Below are 26,176 nucleotides of genomic sequence, written 5' to 3' on the forward strand. Positions count from 1 at the left end.
GTGGTGACTCAGGGAGGGGCACTTCAGAACATGTTTTTATAAAAACCAGTTCCAGTGATGAAGCAATAAACCAAAAGAGAGTGTGGTATTTGTCTTTGCTACAACACCCCCAAGCCATGTCACGGTTCCATGGAAAGGGTAAGTTCTCGTGTGAAGCCCTTATCCTTGGTATCAATGTATCTACTGGATGGCCTTGATGGCATCACTTCAGAACATGTTTTTCAAAAAACCAGTTCCAGTGATGAAGCAATAAACCAAAATAGGGTGTGGTATTTGTCTTTGCTACAACACCCCCAAGCCATGTCACGGTTCCATGGAAAGGGTAAGTTCTCGTGTGAAGCCCTTTTCCTTGATATCAATGTGTCTTTAAGATGGGTTCCATTAAAGTTAATAACTCCCTAATAGGAATCAGAATTTGGTTTATTTGCCATATAGGTTTACACAAACACAGAATTTACTGTGGCAGGAAGGTGCAAACATATATAGATCTTACATTTACATTACATTTAGTCATTTAGCAGACTCTCTTATCCAGAGCGACTTACAGTAGTATAGGGACATTTCCCCTGAGGCAAGTAGGGTGAAGTGCCTTACCCAAGGACACAACGTCATTTGGCACAGCCGAGAATCGAACTGGCAACCTTCTGACTAGCCCAATTCCCTAACCGCTCAGACTCCCTTTACTTAAATCTTAAATTAAGTTAAAAAGTACAATAGTACAATAACTAAATCTAGGAACTAAACAATCTAAAAAATAAAATAATTTCAAACATAAAATGTATATAAAAACAAGAATAAGAAAATGAGTATGAATATAAGAATATGAATAAGAATATGAATGAGCAGCATGAATGGGTAACATAGTGCAATTCAGGTGGCTTGTGTGTAGTGCAATAGATAATATTTAAATGTCAGTGGTAGTCCTTGGCCTTGTTGAAGAGGCCATTAACTGTGGTTTATACTGTTGCCTCAAAGCAAGAAGGCCCCCTGACTTATGACGGGTGACAACAGATTTATTTTGCTGCAACAAGTTACACCGTGGATAAATGAAAGTGTAAATAAATAAATAAATGTGAACACATGAAAAGAAAATCAATATATATACACACAAATACATTGTGTTATATATTTAGTGTCTTATTTAATTTGTAATTTATAAATGTTGTACCGTATTTCTTCGATTAAACGCTGCAGCGTTTATTACACAATGATCATTTTTGGTGCAGCGTTTATTCGAGGGCGGCGTTTATTTGAGGGCGGCGTTTAATAGAAAAAATACGGTATGTCAATTAGGCATTCAATTATATAATTAGTCATTTATTTAAGCTTTGTATTATATAATAATTTATTTATTCAAGTATTATGTATTTAGGCTCCCTTTGCATATTCAGCCCACCTAAATATTGAAACAAGAGAATGCAAATACACAGGTTCTGAAACAACACAGCAAAACATTTCAATGAGTAATTCATCACAATGAATTAGGAAACTGGTTACTTTAGCCAGTTTTCTAAAGAAGTAAATTGACTTCTTTTTTTACTTTACTGATTTATAGTTTCAAAGGGTTTCCTTTGGAGAGGAAATGTTGGGAGGCTAACTAGTAGCAAGACAATATAAAGTGGATACATTACAGATGCAGCTTATTGTATCTGCATGTCAATAATAATGTGCATTGGCCTGAGCACAGAGCATGTAAAACGACACAAAATCACTCACTTGAACAGTTGCTTATGAAGCTCCACTTCCTGTCTCCTTTGCTTAACCAGTAAAGGAAGCCCAACCTCAAAAACCTTGGTGGCTGAAAGGTAGTGAAAAGACAAATTCCAGATTTACCTTGCCCCCCCCTGAGCTCTACAACCTCCCCCCTGGAAATCCATCTGTAACAGGGGAACAGGATGACATCACCCTCCGGGGTCGTCACGACGATCTTGGAGCAGAACCACTCGTTTTCAGGCAAGTAAAAGAACTGTTCTTTTTCCAGCTTGACCAGGAGGGGGTGCCCCAGAGACGAGGTGCTGGTTACACTGTAGCTGCTTGTCTGACATACAAGATGGACAATTGTCATTGAATAATAATATTTAAATGAATGATAATTATAAGTGAGCAGGATTCCATGTCTCTGAGAGGCTGTTACTTGCATGTCCCAATGCAAACATCTCCTTCTGACGGATACTGGAGTGGTAGGATCAAGACCCCACCCTAGTTCCTCATCTTGAAGCAAATGCCTCAATGGATTGGAAGTATTGCATTTCAGTTTTGGCTTGTTCCGGTTATTTTATTCAATCAGCTCAAGTCCAAAAATCCACAATTGTTATAATACATCTTTGTCCAAATTTTGTTGATTTTTCAACAAAATGGGAAAACTAGTACTCTTTGCACTTTTTGCTTATGTCAAAGACACAGACATGATGAAGCCAGGAGCACAGTGAGACAATCTACCGCGCAAGACCTGTAAAGCCAGAAGTTCAACATGGTGCAGACAGCATCTTGGTTTAATAGCCTAGGTCTATGGGTAGGATGTTGGAGTTGTGGTAATTGTAATACGGTTCCACTAGAGGAAATGCTTGGAATTACTAGCAAACAGAATATGACTTCTACTTATAATAGGCTAGTGTCTACAGTATTTATAGCTTAGGCTTACTTGGCAGAACACACACTATGGGCTACATTCATTAACCTAGCCTGGTATCCTGTTGCACACAGTATTTTCAAATACGTTTTAAAGTTCTTACAGCTTGAGACACTGGCCCTCATTTATCAATATAACATAGTAACCATCACAGATTAGTATGCAGAATCTTCTTATATACTCCTCCCCCTCCTCCAAACGGGGTCCTAATGTTTCCTTGAATGTCTGAGTCCAGCATCCAATCTATCTTCTCTTTATTTGCAAAGCAAGGTGAATACAGCGTTAACAACTTTTCACAGTAAGGACAAACTACCACTACCCCTACTCTAACACAAATCTCTCCTTTTAATACCCCCCTCTCTTGTAATACTTAAAAACAAACTATTGCATGACATTTCAAAATCTCAACTTCAGGTCTAATGCAAAACCTTCCAGTCCTACTTCACATTTGTCATTATGCTATCACAGTGTCAGGCTCTACACCCTTTCAAAGTCTACTTACAGGCATGCAGAACATAAATTGCCTCTAGTGGGTGCTACAGACACCAGATCCAAAACAAAAATTGTTTGACAAAATCACTCATATCGTTATACTATTCTCAATATGTGTAGGGTTCAAGTAGATGTAGGGCAGTTTAAGCTTTGAGTTCCTTGTATTGATGAACTCGCTCAGGAAGGACAACTCGGTCTGCAGTTTCTTCTTCATCTTCTTGGGAGATGCCTCATCAAAGTATTCATCTGGGTATGTTCCAAGGGGAACCTGAAGAAGGACAACAAATTGTATTTGTTCAATATTGATGAGAATTATGGAATGGACAGAGATAAAAGTTTTGAATTCACTCAATGAAACGCTGCTCCTATCTAAATCTTTAGGCATACTTACAAAGTCATCAAATTTCTTGCTAAGCAACCACACTGAGGCCATGTTGTTGACTGAGGTGCCAACATTTGGTAGAGTCTTGAAGATGGAGTCCATGCCAGACCTCCCTTTCGTGGTCGGAGGAGGGTTGTTCAGAAACAAGGGGTTGTTGGCAATCCAACTGCAGTAGTCATACTAATAAGCATACAATATAGAAAATGAAAAGAACAATGGAATGTATGTCATTTAGGTTGTAGATAGGTATATATATATATATAAACCCCTCAAAAAAAGTTCAAAAACGTTATTTCGGTCGATTATTCCTCCCCTTCAATAATACCAATTGGTATTGTATTTTATACCGTTGGCAAGCCTGATTAGTCACCTTTACAACGAGGTACAACTTGTAAGGATTGTGCATTAGTGGAATGAGCAACACAACTAACCGTGTGGGTAGCGGGCCAAAATAAATTGCCAAAATCCCCTGCAATATTCTTCTTTTGGTATTCACTCTCGTTTTGAGTTGCTTGGTGGATTCGATAATTGCACTCTCCCACAGTAATAAAGAAAAAACACATATTGGCCATTTTTACACTTTATTAATTTTACACTGTCAGTGACCTCAGTAGCGTGTGGAAGATCCATACGCAGCCACAACAGCTTGGCACCTCCTCCTCATGCTGGTCACCAGTCTGGTCACACACTGCTGTGGGATGGCATCCCATTCCTCAACCAGGATTTGCCGCAAGTCAGCCAACATGTTTGCATTGGTCACTCTGGCACATACAGCATGCCCAAGCTGATCCCACTTGAAGCTCAAAACGAGAGTGAATACCAACAGAAGAATATTGCAGAGGATTTTGGAAAAAAGAATTGGGCCGCTACCTACACGGTTGGCTGTGTTGCTCATTCCATGAATGCACGATCCTTACAAGTTGTACCTCGTTGTAAATGTGACTAATCAGACTTTCCAACTATATAAAATACAATACCAATTGGTATTATTGAACCAAATCGACTGAAATAACGTTTCCGAACTTTTTTTGAGGAGTTTATATATTATTGACTATTTGAATGTCACCTGTCCCATGTTAACAGCATTATGTTGAGCGGAGACAAGGAAGATGATCATTGTAATGAACTTGACCAGCTCACCCACTGTATGAAACGATTCAGGGATTCCTGGGAAGACCAGAGCAGTCAGTGTCACTGAAACATGTCACGTTCAACAATTCCTTCATAGCCATTTGCCATCATTAAGCTTAGTACCTGACTTGCTGTTTCCCAGAAAACCATAGACGAAGATCTCTTTAATCCAGTCTTGGAGCTCCGAGTCCCTGGACACTTCACTGTCAGAGGGGTAGTAGTACTCCACCATCCCCTTGACAAAGCTATAAAACAAAACACAACACAGAGAATATACCTTCAGAGTTTGAGTTCAGTTTGAAGTCAATCCAAAAACAGCTGAACAGTGTTGTGCTACCTGTTGATGACCTTCCACAGCTTCAGGCCGTCATCCCTGTAGTAGTAGTGGGGGATGAACTCCATTCCTCGTGCAGTAATGTCCTCCGGCAGACAGAGGGAGCTGTAAATTAAATCCGACAGTGACCTCTTCAAAAGTTCTTTCAGACCATTTCCGTCTATCAAACCCTGAAGAAACAAACACACAAGTCAGCTACACTAAACTCTTGTGGAAAACTAAACACAATAACCTGGATCAACCATAATCTAGTTCTGTTGAACTCTCACTTGTCACACTGATATAAGGGAAATGTAAACTTATGAATGGCAATGTACATTTGTCAGGGGTCCATCTGGACTGATTAGTTGTTTACGAGCAAGGACATTTATCTGCAGAGTGTAACGAAAGTGTGGTGTCAGCATCTGGAATGCAAACAATAACAATACAGAGAGAAGAAAAGTGAATACATTGCGTTATAAAAAATTCCACTAAGACAATTGTTTAAAGTAGCCTACTATACATTGGTAAAAGCCTAGTTTTTTAAATTAAATATCACCATTTACATGTTTTTACCCATGAATCAATGTGTACAACTGGACCCAAGTGGCCATATTGAAATGCACTATTTTACACAAAATGTACCTTGTAAATGGGGTGTATCACAGGAAAGTTCCGAAAGGTTGCCATTGCAAAGACCTCTGCCAGCAGGTGGGTGTTCAGTAGATGGTGAGTAATCTGATAGTCATTGAAGTCTGCACATCTCAAATATAACTTGGCTAGCAGCCAGTCATGCTCTGAGTCGCTAGGCAGAAAGATGGGGCAATGCTCCGAAGGTACTTGTCCCAGCTGTGAGTGAAATGAGAATGGTCAACAAACAAAAAGGTTCATGTCTATTATACAGGCTAACATCTTTTGGGCATTAATGTACCTGGATGGCAATGGGCAGCAATTTGTCCTCTGGGTTCTTGTAGAAAAGACAGAGTCCTGGAGTCAGAGGAAGAGGTTCACCATTGACAACCCTGGTTGGCAAACCCTCTAGTTTCTTATAGTCACAAATGAATATGTTCCCTTCCTGTGGGCAAAACCAAACTTATTATCTTAACTGCACTGTTATGGAAGAAAACTCAGTTTTCGTATCTCAGATCCACATTAACAATTTAAACTCAGACCTTGGTCTCTCTGGCTAGAGAGCTTCCAGACTCCAGGAAGGGCTGTACCATCTTGTCAGTGACAGGGAAGTTGGGGGGAAGTTTTGAGCAGCATTGGATCACATTGGGGTTGGTTCCATTAAGATACTGGGACCCAAAGAATTCATCATCTTTCCAATGCTCAGAGACGTACTCTAGAAGGAACATTTTTATTGTCATTTAATATATAAAAGACATATTGGGTGAATTTCAAAGAGGATTACAACAGACAACATGAAAGCTCTCTTTGAGATGTATTGTACTCCTGCAAAAGTTTTCAAAAGAGTAAAGTACTGCTGTGCTGAGAATTTAGTGGTTGGTTGCATAGCATTGGGATTTGTTCGTCTACCGGCTATGGGTGTCCTCTTGTACCAGAAGACCTCCTTCATGTCCTCAAAGGTTTTCCACTGCTCAGTGGAGGATGCAATACCCTTAAGGTTAAGCTCAGCCAAACTGGAGAAGGAGGTTGGACAACAGGAAAACGGTAAAAGGTCAAAAAAGAAATTAAAACTCAGTAAATTCTGAAAGGTTATTTTGTAGTTAACTGTATGTCTATAATCTTTTAAAATATATTTTCAGCATTAAAATTACATTGTATTTCCAATACCAATTTACACAATATACAAGTATACTGTGTGTGTGTGTGTGTGTGTGTGTGTGTGCGTGTGTGTGTGTACAGGCACGCACACGCATACCAATACGTGTGTTGTGTATATTCCACAACATGTCTTACTCAGTACCTCAATCATTAACATACAATGTACAGTACTTGTCAATTTGGGGTGATTAAACAGCAACTCACGCCATGGATTTGGTGTAGATGAAGTCCCCAAGTTTAGAAAAGGAAAATCGGACTTCAGAAGGGAGGGAAAGGGTGTCAGTGATGCTGTTAATGTAAGGCACTCCCTTTGCATATTCAGCCCACCTAAATATTGAAATAAGAGAATGCAAATACACAGGTTCTGAAACAACATAACAACACATTTCAATGAGTAATTCATCACAATGAATTAGGAAACTAGTTACTTTAGCCAGTTTTCTAAAGAAGTAAATTGACTTATTTTTACTTTATTCATGTATAGTTTCAAAGGGTTTCCTTTAGAGAGGAAATGTTGGGAGGCTAACTAGTAGCAAGACAATATAAAGTGGATACATTACAGATGCAGCTAATTGTATCTGCTATCAATAATAATGTACATTGGCCTGATCACAGAGCAAGTAAAATGACACAAAATCACTCACTTGAACAGTTGCTTATGAAGCTCCACCTCCTGTTTCCTGTGCTTAACCATTAAAGGAAGCTCATCCTCAAAAACCTTGGTGGCTGAAAGGTAGTGAAAAGACTTACATCATTTACTTACATTATTAAATAAATGCAATGTTTATTTACAAGATTTCATGAATAAATGAAAGCTTATATTTGCTTAACAAATACAAATTCCAGATTTACCTTGCCCCCCCCTGAGCTCTACAACCTCCCCCCTGGAAATCCATCTGTAACAGGGGAACAGGATGACATCACCCTCCGGGGTTGTAACGACGATCTTGGAGCAGAACCACTCGTTTTCAGGCAAGTAAAGGAACTGTTCTTTTTCCAGCTTGACCAGGAGGGGGCGCCCCAGAGACGAGGTGCTGGTTACACTGTAGCTGCTTGTCTGACATACAAGATGGACAACTGTCATTGAATAATAATATTTAAATGAATGATAATTATAAGTTAGCAGGATTCCATGTCTCTGAGAGGCTGTTACTTGCATGTCCCAATGCAAACATCTCCTTCTGACAGATACTGGAGTGGTAGGATCAAGACCCCACCCCTAGTTCCTCAGCTTGAAGCAAATGCCTCAATGGATCGGTCAAATTGCATTTCAGTGTTGTCACCCAGCTTGTTCTTGTGATTGTATTCTATCAGCTCAAGTCAAAATCTCCACCATCTTTATAGATAGAATATTTTTGGCCAAATTGTGTTGATTTTGAAACAAAATGGGAAAACTAGTACTCTTTGCACTTTTTGCTTATGTCAAAGACACAGACATGATGAAGCCTGGAGCACAGTGAGACAATATACAGCGCAAGACCTGTAAAGCCAGAAGTTCAACATGGTGCAGACAGCATCTCGGTTTAACAGCATAGGTCTATGGGTAGGATGTTGGAGTTGTGACTACAGTTCCACTAGGAAATGCTTGCAATTACTAACAAATAGAATATGACTTCTACTTATAATAGGCTAGTGTCTACAGTATTTATAGCTTAAGCCTACTTGGCAGAACACACAGTATGGGCTATATTCATTAACCTAGCCTGGTTTCTTTTTGCACACACTATTTTCAAATACATTTGTAAGTTCTTACAACTTGAGACACATTTATCAATCTAACATAGTAACCATCACAGATTAGTGTGCAGAAATGATCTACTAACAGGGTTCACATGTGATTCAAGAAACATTCTCATAACATTCTTACATCCCATCATCCACTTACATAAAAAAAACTATGGATTTTGAATGGTTCATAAGTTTTTAATTTACCTGCCCAGTTTGGAAATCCAGACCATAGTTGTCCAGGTTTGTGCGGTTACTTTGCCCGTCTGTTCCAATCAGTGTGACATATATATAGTCAGATGTCTCTGACAGCGCCCACTCACCAGTAGTCACCTCTACTTTGTACTCGGCCATGACGATTTGGTATAAAAATCACTAGAACAGATGAGAACAAACCTTACTGTACAAGTTCATGGATTCCAGGGTATTAATTTCAGCCTGTGTCTTTAAACATCCTGCATCCCAATACATGAAAACAGAACCTACCGTTAACACCTGTTCAGATTTAGCTTGCTTGTGCTTTTTCTCTTGACCAAAGATCAGGTTTGTTTTCGAAGCTTTATATATTTGTACAACTCCTCCCCTTGAAGAATAACAATTTGGTTGTAAAACAAGTCACATCCAGCAGGCTGGAATGCAAATATGCCCCTGTGGTTATAGAGATGACCAGTTACATCCTGCCTTTATTGGTAGGTTGGTTTAAACAAAGAATGAAGTTTGGAATGAAGTTTGACTTCGAGCCTACCTAGGATGTCCTGAAGTGGTCTCCTGGAGATTTAATCTTCTGCAGGCTCATTCTCTAATTTATACTACAATTCCAGGGTGGTATTCCAGAAAGCAGGTTATGCAACATAACCGGGTACCCACCAGCTGATTAACAATGTTGCAGCAACCTACTGGCAATGTGGCTACAACGCTGGGTGTCAGCTGGGGAGTTAACTTACCCGGTTATGTCACATAACCTGAAATTCTAATGGTAATTGAAGGTGAAAATTTGCTTGAGAACCGAGCACTATGCAAAGTTGTAATTTTGCAGGTGTCCATGTGCAAAACATGAGTGTTGCCTGTGGGCACCCACAGTACCTCCTGACGCTCTGATGAATGAGGTGGAATGCTGGAAAACATCTCCACCTTCTAGCAGACTTCACCACACCGCCCCTGCTCCAGCCTCTCCTGCCTCCTCCTCCACACCTCCCCTGCTCCAGCCTCTCCTGCCTCCTCCTCCACACCTCCCCTGCTCCAGCCTCTCCTGCCTCCTCCTCCACACCTCCCCTGCTCCAGCCTCTCCTGCCTCCTCCTCCACACCTCCCCTGCTCCAGCCTCTCCTGCCTCCTCCTCCACACCTCCCCTGCTCCAGCCTCTCCTGCCTCCTCCTCCACACCTCCCCTGCTCCAGCCTCTCCTGCCTCCTCCTCCACACCTCCCCTGCTCCAGCCTCTCCTGCCTCCTCCTCCACACCTCCCCTGCTCCAGCCTCTCCTGCCTCCTCCTCCACACCTCCCCTGCTCCAGCCTCTCCTGCCTCCTCCTCCCCTGGAAAATGCCAAATGCGTTTGGGACTTGGATAAAACTACCATTAATTGTATTAAACATTGTGCTTCTACTTACAATGTGTCAAACTATAATTATTGGATTATCTGTATGTCTGTGGCTCAATAATCTAATAAAACAGGCACTGGTTCATTAGGTTACATGACCAAGGTGCTATGGAACAAAACTTGAACATTATTTAATTATATATTATTGAATACAAATATACTCAAACAAAGTGTGTGCAAAATGTGTTGTTGCCATTGGGTTAGAGAGCCAGAACCAGTAATAACAGTTTTAGGAGTAATGAGAAACTTTGTTAATGGTCCCTAACTGCTGTTTGTGGACGTGAAGAAAACTTCAGGCAAATTTACATTTACATTTATTTATTTGGCAGACGCTTTTATCCAAAGCGACTTCCAAGAGAGAGCTTTACAAAAGTGCATAGGTCAATGATCATAAACAACGAGATAGCTCCAAAAACATTGCGGGTAACCAAAACATGAGCATACATTGTGATAAGCAAATAAGTGCCAATAGGAAGAAACATAAGAGCATGTACAAATGACAAATTAAACCTGTAGGAAAGCAAGCAACAATAATATAATTTACAACGAGTACAAGTAGTTAAATCAGTTAAAAACTAACCAAGTGCAACAAGTCACTCAATACATGTCATTGTGTTCCTGGAGGAAATATCTGTCATATCTACAAACTGATAGTATCTTTAGGTGTGAGTTTTTGAGAGAGAATTAGCTTAAAAATAGACACAACTGAAGACAAAACATCATATGCACTGACAAAAAAAACATTATTACCAGTGGGAGGCAATGCTGTTAGTATAGGTGATCTACAGCATTTCCATTTCAATGATGATTCATCAATGTCAGATATATTCAGGAATTGGTCAAATACATATACTGTATTGTCTTGGGAATCATGATCCATCTCTGTGAGCGATTGGTTCATTTTAAAGCACCATGACCCCAGTGCTTATCTTGCATGACACTCAATAGACTAGCTTCCAAATTGTGCAAAAACAAATGAGCAGTGAAAGATGTGACCAGCACAGATCCAGATATTAATATTTCCTTTTCACAACAAGAGAACAGCACTACACCTGACACAAGGGATTAAAGCAGCAATTCCAGAATTGTTCAAAAGATTTGAGAACTATTTGACCAGCCCGGATCTCTAGATCATCATAATTCCCATTCAATAAGGGAACACCACAATCTGATGTAAAAAAAAAAAGAAAAACGGATGGTTCAAGAGTCAAAAAGTAAAATAACTGTTCATTGTTCGAAGCAGGGCATGAGCCCCACAATGATAAACATTTGGAAAAAGATTAACTTTATTGAACTAGATTCAAAGATGTGAATGACAAGTAAATTCAAGTTAACAAGATCCAAACTTCCCATCACATACAGTCCTGTCAACCTTTCAGTAAGTAGATAATTTGACAGTATGACACCTTCTACTGGTGGTTTCAGAAAACAGCTGTGAATCTAGATCGCACTGCCAGTATCTGGTGTACAGAAGAATGTGAATGTGTTCATTTTCACTCGAGTGCCTGAACCTAACAATTTACTATAGGTCTCTTCTCTAATTTATACCCCAATTCCCCCAAAAATGGGACGTTGTGGAAAATGGAAATAAAAACAGAATACAATACTTTGTCTTTCCATGTTTTTATACATGTGAGGAGGGATCTTTTTACCACCCTCTTTTACTGCATAGATTTCCTTCAAGAAGTCTTCACTGAGATCTTTCAGTTTATTCCTCAGTCTTTCTGTCTCTCTATCCCGGTCCTCTATCTGCCTATCCTTGTCCTCTATCTGCCTGTTGAACATCCCCTGCATCTTAGTCTGCGAGACCATGATGCTCCTCTGTAGCTCAGGTAGGACCACCTCCATCAGGTTAGTCTCGGCTTCAACTCTGGTCTCCCCTTCATAGTTATCCCTGATCTTCTCCATAGGCCGCCCGTGTCTCTCTTCCCTCTCCCTCCTTCTCTTTCTCCTCCCTCAGTCTCTCCAGCTTTCTCTTCATCTCCTCTCTTTGACCAGACTCTCTAATGAGCTTCCTCTCCAGTTCTCTCTTCGTCTCCTCATTCCTCTCTTCTTTTATCCGGCTCTCCAGTTGAGTTGTTTGATGACTAAGTGTTTTGATGTCTTCCTCCTGCTCCAGGATTACTCCATCCATCTTCTTCAGATAGGTCTGCAGCCGTGTCGCAAACCTGTTTGTCATCTCTGTTTCATCCCTTTGCACCTTCTCCTTTCTCTTCTTTTGAATGTTTTCCTCGATATCTCTGACCTGGGCCTCTGCCTCTAGGTAGTTCTGATTGCTATAGAAGCTGTTTCCTGCCACTACTTCCTTTACCTGGTCCAGCAGCTCCGAGACCTGAGATTCATGACCTCTGTCTTTAATGTTGAGGACGTGGTGCCTGTTCTCACGTCTGTCTAAAAGCTGCTGGAGGTCCTGACCTCCTTTTAGGAGAAACTCCTTCATGCTCTCCTCTCTCCGATTATCATCATGGGTGAACAGAACGATAGTGTGCCCCCAGCAATCCTCTCCAAATATTTCCGCCACTTTCCCCATGGCTCTTCTCTCTTCCCCCTCAGAGGACTCCATCGGATTGACCAGGAGGAAAGCATGGGGTCCTGGGGCAGACAGACAGACACTGAGAGCCACACGCTGTCTCATTTCCTCCAAAGATAGTCCAGCGAAGAACAAGTCTGGAATGTCCACCAGTACTAGCCGTCTCCCACACACATCCCCCTCTCTCCTCGTACAGCTGTGGATGACTGCAGAGGGGCTGTCCTGAGCCTCAAACTCCTCTCTGCCAAGGATGGTGTCTCCGGCTGCCTTTCTCCCTGCCGTAGTCCCCCCCAGCAGCACCAGTCTCACACTGCTGCTCTCCCCCCCACTGCAACACAACACAGGGCCCTGGTCAAAGCATTGGTCAAAAGGTGACAATATCTAGCGGTATGATGATCGGTTTCTTACCTCCTTCACTCTGTCAAAATACAAACTACAGTATCATGATGTATTTGAGAATGAATAGTTCTTACTCGCAGGAGGCTCCCACATACTATTTCTTCTTCTAATAGGTTGTGTGGCATGTGTATATGGGGTCTCTCCTCCCACTGCAACACAACACAGGACACAGCTCAAACTCCTGACGGGATGGTCACCCCAATGTTATCAGTTCAGTCAGAACTCAGGTGTTGCTTTGTGCCCAATTTTACCACACCTGAGTACTCTTACTTTAAGAGCTTGCTCATCATTTGGGTTTATGAAAAGAGGTTCACTCACCACTGGTCTGATTTGATTATTTTCTTTGTCTTGCTATCTCAGTCTTTAGGTCACATATCTGCTGTACTGAAATTACATAAAAACTATGACGTAAGGGAAAAAGTGTAATTGCAATATCAATGTACTAAACATCCCGAATGCCATGACATACAGTACCCCATTTTCTCACCAAGTTGAGTGTTTTCATGTTTAACATCTTCTAGTTGTGTCTCTTTCTCCTGAAGGTGTTGAGTCTTCTCCTCCAGTTCTGTTGAGGCTTTCTTCAGTCTTCTCTCTGTGTCCTCTTGTTGTTTATAGCTCTCCTCCAGTAGTGAATCCTTTTCTTCTATCCTCTTTTTAAATGTACTCAATGACTTGGTGACATCCTTCACGTGTCCATCCTTTTCTTCAATCTTCTTGTTTCCATCGTTTTCTTTCATTGAAACTTGCCACATTCTTCTCAAACTCCTTTCTCTGATAGCTCTCACTCTCTAGATCCCGCTCACTCTTTAATCTGTCCTGTAGCAGTTTGTGTCTCTCCTCTATTAATTTAGTGTACATCTGAATTTCTGCCGGAGGAGAATAATGCGTTGGGATTATACCATTTGATCAAAACATCATCGAGCAGGCATATATTTTTTGTTCTTGATCAATCCTCTATATTCAGAACTAACACAGACTTGGGGTTTAAGTTTAGTAGCTATACAAGACTTCACAACTAATCTCTCTTGACTCAATATACTCTGTACCTCCCTGATTGATGGAGTTTCATACTTACCAAGCAAATAAGCAGATTTCTCTCTTTCAATAGATAGCCTTCAACTGAAATGGTAGAAACTAACAGGTCAGATATACAATAATGCATTGCATTAACATCGCACTGAATTCCTTCAAGTCTCCAGCTTGACTGGATGTTCAGTACAACCAGACTAAGACTCAGGGTCTGATGGAATAGGTAAGCTGGACAGTGAATTAAATGAACAAATCTCCTCTAGCAAAGTTATTACAAAGGCTGTGTGGACGTGGAAATCTGCAGATTAAATGTATAATTCAATTTCTAGTATTCTGATATTTTAATAATAACACCATGATATAAAAACGGCAACCATAACATGTAATGTCAACTTTCTAAAAGATAATGGTACATTCTTTACTCACGATGATTTTATATTAAATATTAGATATTACTTACCTCTATTTAATATGTCTGTTTAAAAATAAATTGAAAAAAGTAATTATAGGTGAATACAGCAGAGCTTATTATGGGACATATCTGAATGATGATGTATATCTCCTCCAGTGTGTCCAGTTAGGGTGTTGTTATAAAGGTTTTATGGTTTAAAGTAGGATTATAAAAAGTATGTTTAAAATGTATTTATATTGCCATGATATTGTTGTTTAGAAGAAACACTAAAACTACTAAATGCAAGAGTCAACAGTAAGAGACGTCAATGTAATGTTCCAAGTCATGACTTGTTATCAATCAATCAGATAGTGCTAGTTTACTCAACTTGTAAGGCAACTTACAGCTTTTTGGAGTGTAACTCTAAATAACACCCTATTAACATGGACCAAAAAATAAGGTTTTGTACTTACCCACTGAATGTACACCTGATTCAACAAAAGTAAAAATAAAGTACACAAATCATTAAGACATAAATACCATTATACCTGTAGTTCTTCCTCTTACCTAAGGATGATGAATTGCCATGTTTATGTTCAAATTAACAGACAGAGCAATGATTGAATTTGACATATTACAGTATGACATGCAGCTGGTCTAAGTTATAAGTCCCCATCACCTCATACAGTACATCAGTGTAATCTATATACACAACTGCTAAGTAATGTGAATGTGTTTCTTTAAAGTCAGGTTAGGGAATCGGGCTGGTAATCTGAAGGTTGCCAGTTCGATTCCGTGCCAAATGACGTTGTGTCCTTGGGCAAGGCACTTCACCCTACTTGCCTCGGGGAGAATGTCCCTGTGTACTGTAAGTCGCTCTGGATAAGAGCGTCTGCTAAATGACTAAATGTAATGTAAATGGAAAGTTTGTAGACTGTATAGACAGACTCATAACAGAGTGGTTAGAATGTGCAGCATAACCATATGTAAACAACGCTAATGCAAACATATACTTACAGTACAATACATGTATTTGTGTTGTGTTTATGTCCATGTGTTCAGTTATGTTCTGTAGCTGTTAGAACACTTACTATCCTTGTGCCATAGACCCACAATAGCCTACTCCTTGATCTGTTCTCCATGGATGACCTGGCAGTACTCTCCTCTATCTGACCCCCCGTATTCTCTCAGCCTCAGAGACACGTCGCCTCTCTCCAGCTCCTGGGGGACCAGACTCGCCCTGCCCTCGTAGCCCCTCGCCTCTATCACCTGGCCGTTCTTATACAGGTAAATACACTCTGTCCTCTTAAACCACCTGATTGTCATGGCAATAGCGCTGGTCTCAGGCAAGAGGTGACATGGGAAGGTGACATCCTCTATCACCAGCCCCCACAACCTTCTCTGGTACCCAGAGTTTAACATCTGTTGGGGAGAAGAGAAACAGTATTGGCATTTCTGCTGGTGCAAGACAAGAAGGACAGATGGGAAGTTCTCAGTGGGGAAACTCAAAGTGCCTTTTACCCCAGGATTACAGTTTAAACACGTTAGGATTTGCTCTGCTCTTTGCTTTGATTAGAAATGATCTTTCTTTTGTTGTAAAGTGTTTGATGATACGAAAAGAATTCACATAATTGAAACACACAATACAGCACAAATGTTAAGCAACCACTGTATCTTGGTTATCTACAACACAAAAGGTTTTACGATAAGATAACCAGTGTTGAGAAAGGATTTACAGCTACAAACGCTTGTATGTTTGACACTGAACTGCCATGAGCCAAGGTTTTTTCTCACAGGCAGTGTACAGTAATACAATACAGTGTATTATTGAACATTTTTGTATTCAGTCACTGTGAGTTATGATTCAGTAGGTGGGGACTTACAGTGAACTCTGCCATTTTGCTACCCTGGATAGGGAGTAAGGAAACATGATCATTACACCATTGATATGATCTGTATTTTCCTTATCCTCAAAATATACAATTTATACTAGTCACTCCTTTTAAAATGTACTGTTTTCATTGAACTGGACAGGATATCCTACTCTCCTGCCACCATGTGTCCTGGCTAACTCTGACAGGTACAGTAAATATATGGAGATATCTCCATACCAGCTTTAGTCTTTAAGGCAATCATGACGCATGACTAATTATTCTTGATTAGTCCCTCGAAAAACAAAAACATTCGGGAAACAAAACGATCACCAGCTACACTAACACCTAAGCCCCTGTGTACGCAGTGAAAAACAACTGTTTGGAAGTTCACACCTGTTTTTCTCCTTACAACTCCTTCTGTCCACACCCTTCAGGACGGGGGTCATTAAGAATTGCATCTGATACAAATAGTTACATATTAAATTAGGGAGTCAGGTGGCTGAGCGGTGAGGGAATCGGGCTAGTAATCCGAAGGTTGCCAGTTCAATTCCCGGTCATGCCAACTGACGTTGTGTCCTTGGGCAAGGCACTTCACCCTACTTACCTCGGGGGAATGTCCCTGTACTTACTGTAAGTCGCTCTGGATAAGAGCGTCTGCTAAATGACTACATGTAAATGTAAACTATGTTCAGCTCCTTCTGAAGCTGTCTGGGGCTCTCAGAAACTCAGGTCGAATGGCAGCATAGAGCAACACAGCCCTGCTGAAGTTCACAGATCCCACAAAAACATATATGTTATATCAGTGTGTGGAACCATAGGGATAACCCGGGGACAAATCAATTACATAATTCAAATGGGCCTAAATACAGAAACACAACTTAATATTCTTATGTGTCCCTTAGCTCTCACTCGTGAAACTCCTACACTTCATGATGGATGAAACAAAGCAATATAAATGATGTGTTTTGTGAATTCATGCACTGTAGCCTATTGCTGTATGAAGCTGCGAGAAAAATAGGATTTAACGCACTCCGAGGAAGAGTGTCCCTTATCAGCGTCTGTAGGTAGCCTACACTGCAGAGATCAACCTACAAATAAAAGCTGTAGTCAAATGTTGTTTTTAGCGCAGACGAGAAACGGAGCTACAATCAGTACACAGAACCTACTGGTTAATTCGGACCACACGCCAAATCTGGAAGCACACTGCTGTTAGGACAGTGCATTCATCTCTGAACAATGTTTTACAGATTCGGTGTAATTCTCACTCCGGAGTGCAATGACATTGACGTGTATGTTTTGGGTTCCCGTCCAGAGATGGGTCACTGGGATCCGAACAAGGCGGTTCTTATGAAACCTACACAGGCTGTCCTGTCAATGCACGAGCCTTGCCTCTGGATCGGCGACGTGCAGCTCGCGGAGCCGTGCAAAGACAGCCTGTGGTTCAAGTTCATTAAAAGAATAGATGGCAATTTCATCTGGGAAGGTATTACTCACCTAGTTAAATTGTTACAGTTTAATATTACACATAGGCCTAACGAAACCCCATCAACACGGACTCTTAAATAATGAACCATTTGTTACGGGAGCTATTCTGCATAGAAAATGATGTGACCAGTGACATAACACAGACCCCTTAATACAAAATGATATAACCTGTGCATATAATCTAAAATGATTGGTCCCTCTCGAATATTTCTCAACATTGTTTTGTTTTTGTAAGTCAGTCATACTACCACTCGATGGCAGCAAAGACACGTCTTTGGAAACACTTTCGGGAGGCTGCAGCTTGCGCCACTCTGGTGCCACCTTTAGAGCTGATGTGTGACAAGTGCATCTCTGTCCCAAGAGTCCATCCCGACAGGTGGACATAGTCGTACATAGTTTGTCAAACAGTTCTGTCTCATTCTTATCTCACACATACAGGCCCATGCTGCAATCAAACACTATGTATCCAATTCTAACCTGAAAACCAGCCGGCCCTATGGTTTTGATTTTTGATTTTACAAAAATGTTTTTTTTGGGGGGGGCCCAAACCAATGTGGGGCCCTAAAGAAATGTTTAGTTTGTTTATTGTGTCGTCCGGCCCTGCTTAAAACCCTTAACTTTAAATATCTCTAAATCTATAGAATATTTGAGTGTGTCACCTGCTCTTACCATATTTTTCGATAATTCTGATCTTGGATATCCAGGCAATGGGCCCCATCATGACCGATGTTGTGTGTATGATGAGAACAACCTGGTGGACGGTGTCTACTGTCACCCCATTGGCCACTGGATTGAGGAGACTGGCCACACAGATGAGATGAAGCACACAACTGACTTCTACTTTGGTGTGGCGGGCCAGCAAGCTATGAATTTCTCCAGGTGAGCAAACCGGTCTCACTAATTCTGTCTTCTCCCTCAGGTAATGTAGTCAAAGGTAAGGGTGAAGGCATACACCTACAGAGTAAACAAACATAGCCTTTTGTCCACTCAACCAAGCCTTAAACAAGACCTTGCTGAAGATCTGCCCTGTCAGAGGTCAATGGTCACTTTGGCAATATTTGTGAGAAAGGGATGAGAGCAAAAGGAGAAACGGATTATGTAAATTGATGGAGACAGTTGACGAGAAAAGGAGTAGGGGTATTTCAGCCATCTACACTAACCAGCCATCCTTAGCCATCCTTTTTCTTATTAGCTTATTATATTTTATTTATAGAACTGACCATCAAAATGGTTTTATAATGTCTGCTGTGAGACAGTTGCTGATTGCATTATTACAATTATAATTTCGTTGAGTCCTACAGCCTTCTTTAGGTTATTGGATAGGATGTTCTTATTTGCATTGACCATCCCTACATTCAGAAGTGTTCTGGCTTTTGTATTCAGAATGTTACCAGAAAATGGCATTCGAGTGAACACTGACAAGTACAACAGTAAATCAAGGCCCTGGCTAGCCAGTATGTAAAATACTGCTCACAGCTGACCAGTACAGCTGACCAGTACTGACCAGTACTGTGAAAAACAGGAGCTAACCAGGTTTGGAGGAGCCCAGTGAGTTTCTAATCTAGCATCCTTCTCCAGTCATTCTACACACTTACTCACCAGTTATTGTTTGCCTGCCTTTGCCTTTTGTGATGTTCAATGGATGAGTACATCATTTCACAACATTACAACATTAATGAGTTCCCTAGGGGGCCCTGTGCGTGTGTGGGTTTAATATTGTCTGTATGTGTTACTGTCATTGTGTGTCTGTTTCCGTACATAGTGGGATGACCCCTTTAATGGAACTTTTGAAGGATCTCTATTTCAATTATATCGTTGTTTTTTTTGTATGGGTAAAGATGTTGTTTTCTTAGAAAGTGTGTCTTCCATCACATTGTCTTTCACATACTTTATCCCCAGTGGAATTTCCTGAAATGGTTAACACAAAACATTGTGAGAAAATGTTGATTTTTTTTTTTTGCAAGGTCATTCTATATCCATAACTCTATCCCTCAATGCTATACACATATGATGTTAATGGCGGTCCACCTACCTATGCCATTAACGTTTGATGAATAGAGAAAGAACTTCCAATAGAGATCACTAGCCTACCTATAAGAGTACCTCCTCTCTTCTCCTTGTAAACTGTAGCTCATATCGATAAAATATGGGCCTTTATTCTCTGTCCCATCTTCAGTGTCACTCCACTCTCTCCATAAAGTTAGGTGGAAAGACACCATCCGAGTCACATGTCGCACAGCTTTTAATTACTTGGTGGCAAGGTGGTTCTGTGCGATACTCTGCAATTATTTCAGAGAGACGCCCATTCCCTCGTGAAGTTAAACCATTAGTGGTTGGAATGTGTCAACCCCTGCAACCTTTCCTTCCATCGGTTTGGATAAAGAAGGAGCAGTCACACCATGTCCTCCAGGTACCTCATAGATAGCTCATTCCGCTTGTGTGTGCCAAATCCATTAGAGGAATGAGAGATTAAAAGGGTTGAAGACCCTAAATTGATATGGGTTTGAAGAGTGAAAGACCTCTAGGAGGTCACTGGTAATATGTTTTTATGACAGGCAGATTGTCATCACAATTACCGTCATCATATTTAGGATCTTTCACACTTTCCCTTTAAAGGTGGTGAGAGTCCTTTCGCTGTGCTTAATAATGGGTCCGGTAAAATGAAGTCATTTCACTTGGAACAGAACAATTGCTTGTACTAAAAGCCTTCTATGAGTTGAGTGAGAAGTGAGTATGTGAGTGAATGAATGACATGAGCGAAAGGGAGTGTGGTCTCACAGCCAGTAGCACAACATACACCCAGAAGCTACTCCACTCACATCCCGTTCAGTCATCTCATTCAGATCCAAAATACATTTGCCCTCTAACCCAGGGTTAGAGGGCTCCTGGACACTGCTGAAAGGATCTGGATCCTCTGAGGCATGGAGCACGTATCCTGCATGAAAATGAGCGTGGTTGGCAGGGGCCTGGCGGTTTTAATTTGTGTCCAAAGACCTTACAAGCTTTGGTCAAGGACCTGAGTATCAGGAGGCATAATGTCCTTGTATGTCTCCTCAAATAATGGCTTTTTAAATTAGACTTCTAAGCTTGTGTCATTGTAGCCCCTTGTATCACACACACACACAAGTCTCAGGTGCCTCAGATGTCTCATTAATAGTTCGAAAGAGACTTTGTATCGCTTTTCAAGTTTCTGATCCCCAATGCATTTCTAAGAGGTTATGACTTTGCCTACATCTTCATAATCGGCCTTAACCCTGTTCATACGAATAGGATCAATTGGTTTGGATGTTTGTTTGCGTATTGTGAACAAGTATTTAAGCACTCCTCTGCCACCATGCTAGTGCTTTAATGTCTGGCCAAGTTTACGCAGTGAAAGATGATCCCACATGAGCTTACTGTAGCATCATCACCACAGCCAAATGAAGACAAACATTGAGTAAAAAAAAAGAAACACCTTCAAGGAAATGTGCTACAGAAATGTAAACATGGCAGTTCAGGAATGTGCAGTCAGTTCTACCTTTGTCGTGGGTAGGCCCATATTTTATTGTTGTGACTACATTAGAAAAGTAAAAAACGATTTGCTTTAATGTTTTTGCATTGAAAACAAACGGTAGTCTAAAGCGATGACTGGAGGTTGGTGAGGAGCACATTAAGCTTCTAAGCATGTGCGCTCTCTCACTGACTTGTCTGTGAGTGCGACTCTGCCCTAGTTTTTCAATAATACCCAGAGGTCTCTGAGTACCTGCCCCGCTGACGTCCTAACCAGAAGGGTCCCTGCGGTCTCACTCGAGGACATCCCTGAGTGACGCCGTCCCTTCTTTTACGTGTCACTTCCTTCTGCAGCAGAGTTTATGCATGCTAATGAGTGCTAAATGAAGTCTAGCCTGAGAGTGACAAGGCAGAAAATGAGAGGCAGAGGAGGAAATTTCACCAATGGGGAGAATGACAAGTAGGGAGGGAGAGAGTAATAGAATAGAGGTTCTTCTAAGAAGGGAGAGCCCCCCCCCCCCCCCTTCCTGCCTATTTTTCCTGCACAGAAAAATAAGATGAGAGAACAGCTTTAGCTGGCTGGCTTGTGGTCGGTCTGGGAGAGTGGTTCTAAAAATACTTCCGTTCTCCTTGGGCTTCTGACAAGCTCTGTCACTCTCACCCGTTGTCCCTAAGCACTCCAGCACCCTTCACCTCACGCCTCACCACTCCTCCCTCACCTTGCTCTCTCGTCCTTCCCGGACCTTCAGACTGCACTCTGTTCTTGGGTCCATTACAACACAGCCGAGCATTTCTGCAGTCCTCCTCACTGTACCCTCCACTCACTCCTCCTTAACCCCCCGTGCTCCCTTCTCTACCCTCAGGATCCTTCCCAGGGTCTGGCTAGGCAGCTGTCCTCGCCAGCTGGAGCATGTGACCCTCAAGCTGAAGCAGGAGCTGGGCGTTTCCGCGGTGATGAACTTCCAGACGGAAGCGGATGTGGTCAACAACTCGCACGGCTGCCGGCACGACCCTGGACAACCCATGACTCCAGAGACCATGATGCACCTGTACAAGGACAGCGGCCTGGTGTACGTGTGGATCCCCACGCCAGACATGAGCACGGAGGGTGAGGAGGATCTTGGGAAGGATTCAGGAGTAAATAAGTTCTCCTGTAGATCCTATAGGATTGTCTCTTATTATGACGACCCAGAGAAACGTACAGTTAGGTCCATAAATATTTGGACATTGACACAATTTTCATCATTTTGTCTCTGTATACCACCACAATGGATTTGAAATGAAACAATCAAGATGCGCTTTAAGTGCAGACTTTCAGCTTTAATTTCAGGGTATTTACATCCAAATCAGGTGAACGGTGTAGGAATTACAATACATTTTATATGTGGCCCCCCCCCTTTTTAAGGGACCAAAAGTAATTGGACAATTGGCTGCTCAGCTGTTCCATGGCCAGGTGTATGTTATTCCCTCATGGAAGTTCGTTATTTCATTGACAAGGAGCAGATAAAAGGTCTAGAGTTAATTTCAAGTATGGTATTTGTGTTTGGAATCTGTTGCTGTCAACTCTCAATATGAAGTCCAAAGAGCTGTCACCATCAGTGAAGCAAGCCATCGTTAGGCTGAAAAATCAAAACAAACCTATCAGAGAGATAGCAAAAACATTAGGTGTGGCTCAATCAACTGTTTGGTACATTCTTAAAAAGAAAGAACGCACTGGTGAGCTCAGCAACACCAAAAGACCCGGAAGACCACGGAAAACAACTGTGGTGGATGACAGAAGAATTCTTTCCCTGGTGAAGAAAAACCCCTTCACAACAGTTGGCCAGATCAAGAACACTCTCCAGGAGGTAGGCGTATCTGTGTCAAAGTCAAAAATTAAGAGAAGACTTCACCAGAGTAAATACAGAGGGTTCACCACAAGATGTAAACCATTGGTGAGTCTCAAAAACAGGAAGACCAGATTAGAGTTTGCCAAAAAACATCTAAAAGAGCCTGTACAGTTCTGGAACAACATCCTATGGACAGATGAGACCAAGATCAACTTGTACCAGAATGATGGGAAGAGAAGAGTATGGAGAAGGGAAGGAACTGCTCACCACCTCACCTCACCTCACCTCATCAGTGAAGCATGGTGGAGGTAGTGTTATGGCGTGGGCATGTATGGCTGCCAATGGAACTGGTTCCCTTGTATTTATCGATGATGTGACTGCTGACAAAAGCAGTAGGATGAATTCTGAAGTGTTTCTGGCAATATTATCTGCTCAGATTCAGCCAAATGCTTCAGAACTCATAGGACGGCGCTTCACAGTGCAGATGGACAATGACCCGAAGCATACTGCGAAAGCAACCAAAGAGTTTTTTAAGGCAAAGAAGTGGAATGTTCTGCAATGGCCAAGTCAATCACCTGACCTAAATCCAATTGAGCATGCATTTCACTTGCTAAAGACAAAACTGAAGGGAAAATGCCCCAAGAACAAGCAGGAATGAAGACAGTTTCAGTAGAGGCCTGGCAGAGCATCACCAGGGACGAAACCCAGCGTCTGGTGATGTATATGGGTTCCAGACTTCAGGCTGTCATTGACTGCAAAGGATTTGCAACCAAGTATTAAAAGTGACAATTAGATTTATGATTGTTAGTTTGTCCAATTATTTTTGGTCCCTTAAAAAGGGGGGGGTCACATATAAAGGCAGGGTTTCCCAGATTCGTTAAGAAGCTCTTAACGCTAAGAGCTTCTTAGGAACGTTCTAAGAACGCTCTAGAACGCTCTTAGAACACTCCTAAGAAGCTCATAGCGTTAAGAGCTTCTTAACGAATCTGGGAAACCCGGCCAAAATGTGTTGTAATTCCTACACTGTTCACCTGATTTGGATGTAAATACCCTGAAATTAAAGCTGAAAGTCTGCACTTAAAGCACATCTTGATTGTTTCATTTCAAATCCATTGTGGTGGTATACAGATCCAAAATGATGAAAATTGTGTCAATGTCCAAATATTTATGGACCTAACTGTAAATGTGGAAATGTAAAGGAGGATTAATACAATACTGAGGTGTCACAGCCCGAACTTTTCATGGCAGCACATAAGATGCAAAAGCCATGTGAAATAGAAGTAGCCATTCATAAACACTTACATAAAAAGCATTCAGAAACACTTGAATAGTATTACTAATTGAGAAACACTTGTCCTTGAATCAATCATTCTTGAATAGAACATTTTGAACCTATTATCATTCCTTCTCTCTTGACCCATGTCACCTACGTCAAAACCGGAGTGTTCATTTACTGAGCAGAGGAGGTCTCCTCCAAGTTATTTTATAGGGTACAATAGGGCAGCTGGCCTCTGATCTAAAATGATACAAGTCAAGTCTCCTTCAGTGGAACACCCTTGTCTCACGGTATTCATTCAGAAACTTCAAAACTCAAAAGCTGTCAGAAAGTTTGACAGATTTGAAGACCTGTCCAATATATCTTGGAGAAATGAGTGATTGAGAATGCTACAGTTTGGATAGCTCCTGACTGCTGCATGTGCAGACCTAAATGCCATTTGTCCCATCCATATAGTTCCTATTATTTGATGAGTGAGTCATGTGCTATGAACTATAACATGGTTCCCCCTGTTGTTTCCCTATACAGGTAGAATAAGAATGCTCCCCCAGGCTGTCTTCCTACTGCACGGGCTGCTGGAACACGGTCACACCGTCTATGTTCACTGTAACGCGGGCGTAGGCCGCTCCACCGCCGCCGTGTGTGGTCTCCTCATGTACATCCTGGGCTGGAGCCTGAGGAGGGTGCAGTACTTTGTTGCAGCCAGGAGGGCGGCGGTCTACATTGATGAAGAGGCCTTGGTTTGCGCCCGGGAAGACTTTCTACTCAAGTTTGGACAGCTACGCTCGTCTGGTTGTTGCCCACAGACTTGAGAATGGAGCCCCCTTGTGGTTCAAAGGGATAGTTGCAAACTGTGAATGGATTAGAGGCAATGGACCCGGAGGTCCTAAAGTGTGACATATTTCAAGTTAGAATGCTTTACCAAAATACATTTGTCCAATCACCATGATTAATGTGCGAGTTGCCAGATGGTCATATAACTAAAAGCAAAATAAACTTCTGCTCACTTCAATTTGATGAAAACTGCCTTTTTAGTTGAGTGGTTGTCCTATTCTGGTCAATATTCAGGTAGCCTGAAAACATTCTCAGCTGACATTTGAAAAGGCACCTTGACGTTTGGTTTTGTCGACTGCTAATAGAACTTTGAGGACTGAATAAATCAAAAACTCGAAGAAACTCCCAGATGCTTGAATAGTAGAGTTTGTAAAGTGGGCAATGACCACATTTTTACCTGCGAGAGTCGAACAAATGACAGAAATATAAACCAGTCAGTCTCTCTCTTCTCTCTTGCCTTCTCTCACCTGATATCTTCTGTGCCAAATTCGTCTCCTACGTATAAAGGATTACTCCCGAGTCCCAGATGCTTATGTGGCATTTCACAGAAATTCTGTGTTTTCACCGTCCAAGGCTGTAAAGGAAAATGGTAGAGTTGTCTTTGTTGTGTAGAGGTCTTAATGCTACCTGTGAAAAGGAAAATGTCATTTCCTGCTAAATAAATCCAAGCAAACAAACAAAACCTTAAAGCCGTGGAAAAGCTGTGCAGTTCCTCCCTCCACGTTCACTGTTTTCAGTCAATAGATGAAAAACAGACTCTCCAAACTTTTCAGAGGTTCAGATACAATTCATCTTGTTTGTGTTTCCATTATAATATATATATATATATATATATATATATATATATATTCAGGTCTGCCCAGTTAGGGGGAATAAACCCTAACTGCATCCTTCCCCTGGCCCACTTCATGTATGACACATGAACTACTACCCGATCTTTATTCTCATTGTGCTCTTTATGCAGCGGGTTGAAGTCAATATATAT

At 41.4% G+C, this 26,176-nt stretch overlaps 2 protein-coding genes and 2 long non-coding RNA genes across 4 annotated transcripts; 1 reads left to right on the plus strand and 3 right to left on the minus strand.

Moving 5' to 3' along the window:
* Positions 1 to 1,371: 1,371 nt before the first annotated feature.
* LOC134024708 (uncharacterized) lies at positions 1,372 to 1,898 on the minus strand. Its single transcript, XR_009930915.1, has 3 exons — positions 1,834 to 1,898; positions 1,717 to 1,798; positions 1,372 to 1,396 (listed from the first exon to the last, which is right to left on the minus strand). It is a non-coding gene; the product is annotated as an uncharacterized LOC134024708 (long non-coding RNA).
* Positions 1,899 to 2,866: 968 nt separating this feature from the next.
* Positions 2,867 to 9,095, minus strand: LOC134024706 (hydroperoxide isomerase ALOXE3-like). Its single transcript, XM_062467319.1, has 15 exons — positions 8,947 to 9,095; positions 8,668 to 8,835; positions 7,588 to 7,792; positions 7,380 to 7,461; positions 6,940 to 7,062; positions 6,487 to 6,590; positions 6,120 to 6,292; positions 5,879 to 6,022; positions 5,593 to 5,796; positions 5,286 to 5,372; positions 4,972 to 5,138; positions 4,758 to 4,879; positions 4,570 to 4,670; positions 3,513 to 3,683; positions 2,867 to 3,389 (listed from the first exon to the last, which is right to left on the minus strand). The coding sequence occupies exons 2-15, from the start codon at positions 8,812 to 8,814 to the stop codon at positions 3,210 to 3,212; spliced, it is 2,010 nt and encodes a 669-aa protein (XP_062323303.1). The 5' UTR covers positions 8,815 to 8,835; positions 8,947 to 9,095; the 3' UTR covers positions 2,867 to 3,209.
* A 3,851-nt stretch (positions 9,096 to 12,946) lies between these two features.
* On the minus strand, positions 12,947 to 13,661 carry LOC134025476 (uncharacterized). Its single transcript, XR_009931025.1, has 3 exons — positions 13,472 to 13,661; positions 13,303 to 13,368; positions 12,947 to 13,133 (listed from the first exon to the last, which is right to left on the minus strand). It is a non-coding gene; the product is annotated as an uncharacterized LOC134025476 (long non-coding RNA).
* A 3,700-nt stretch (positions 13,662 to 17,361) lies between these two features.
* On the plus strand, positions 17,362 to 25,875 carry epm2a (EPM2A glucan phosphatase, laforin). Its single transcript, XM_062467501.1, has 4 exons — positions 17,362 to 17,761; positions 18,468 to 18,642; positions 22,116 to 22,360; positions 24,886 to 25,875. The coding sequence occupies exons 1-4, from the start codon at positions 17,515 to 17,517 to the stop codon at positions 25,167 to 25,169; spliced, it is 951 nt and encodes a 316-aa protein (XP_062323485.1). The 5' UTR covers positions 17,362 to 17,514; the 3' UTR covers positions 25,170 to 25,875.
* Positions 25,876 to 26,176: the final 301 nt, after the last annotated feature.

The sequence above is a fragment of the Osmerus eperlanus genome, chromosome 8 (assembly GCF_963692335.1).
Source record: "Osmerus eperlanus chromosome 8, fOsmEpe2.1, whole genome shotgun sequence".
NCBI lineage: Eukaryota > Metazoa > Chordata > Actinopteri > Osmeriformes > Osmeridae > Osmerus > Osmerus eperlanus.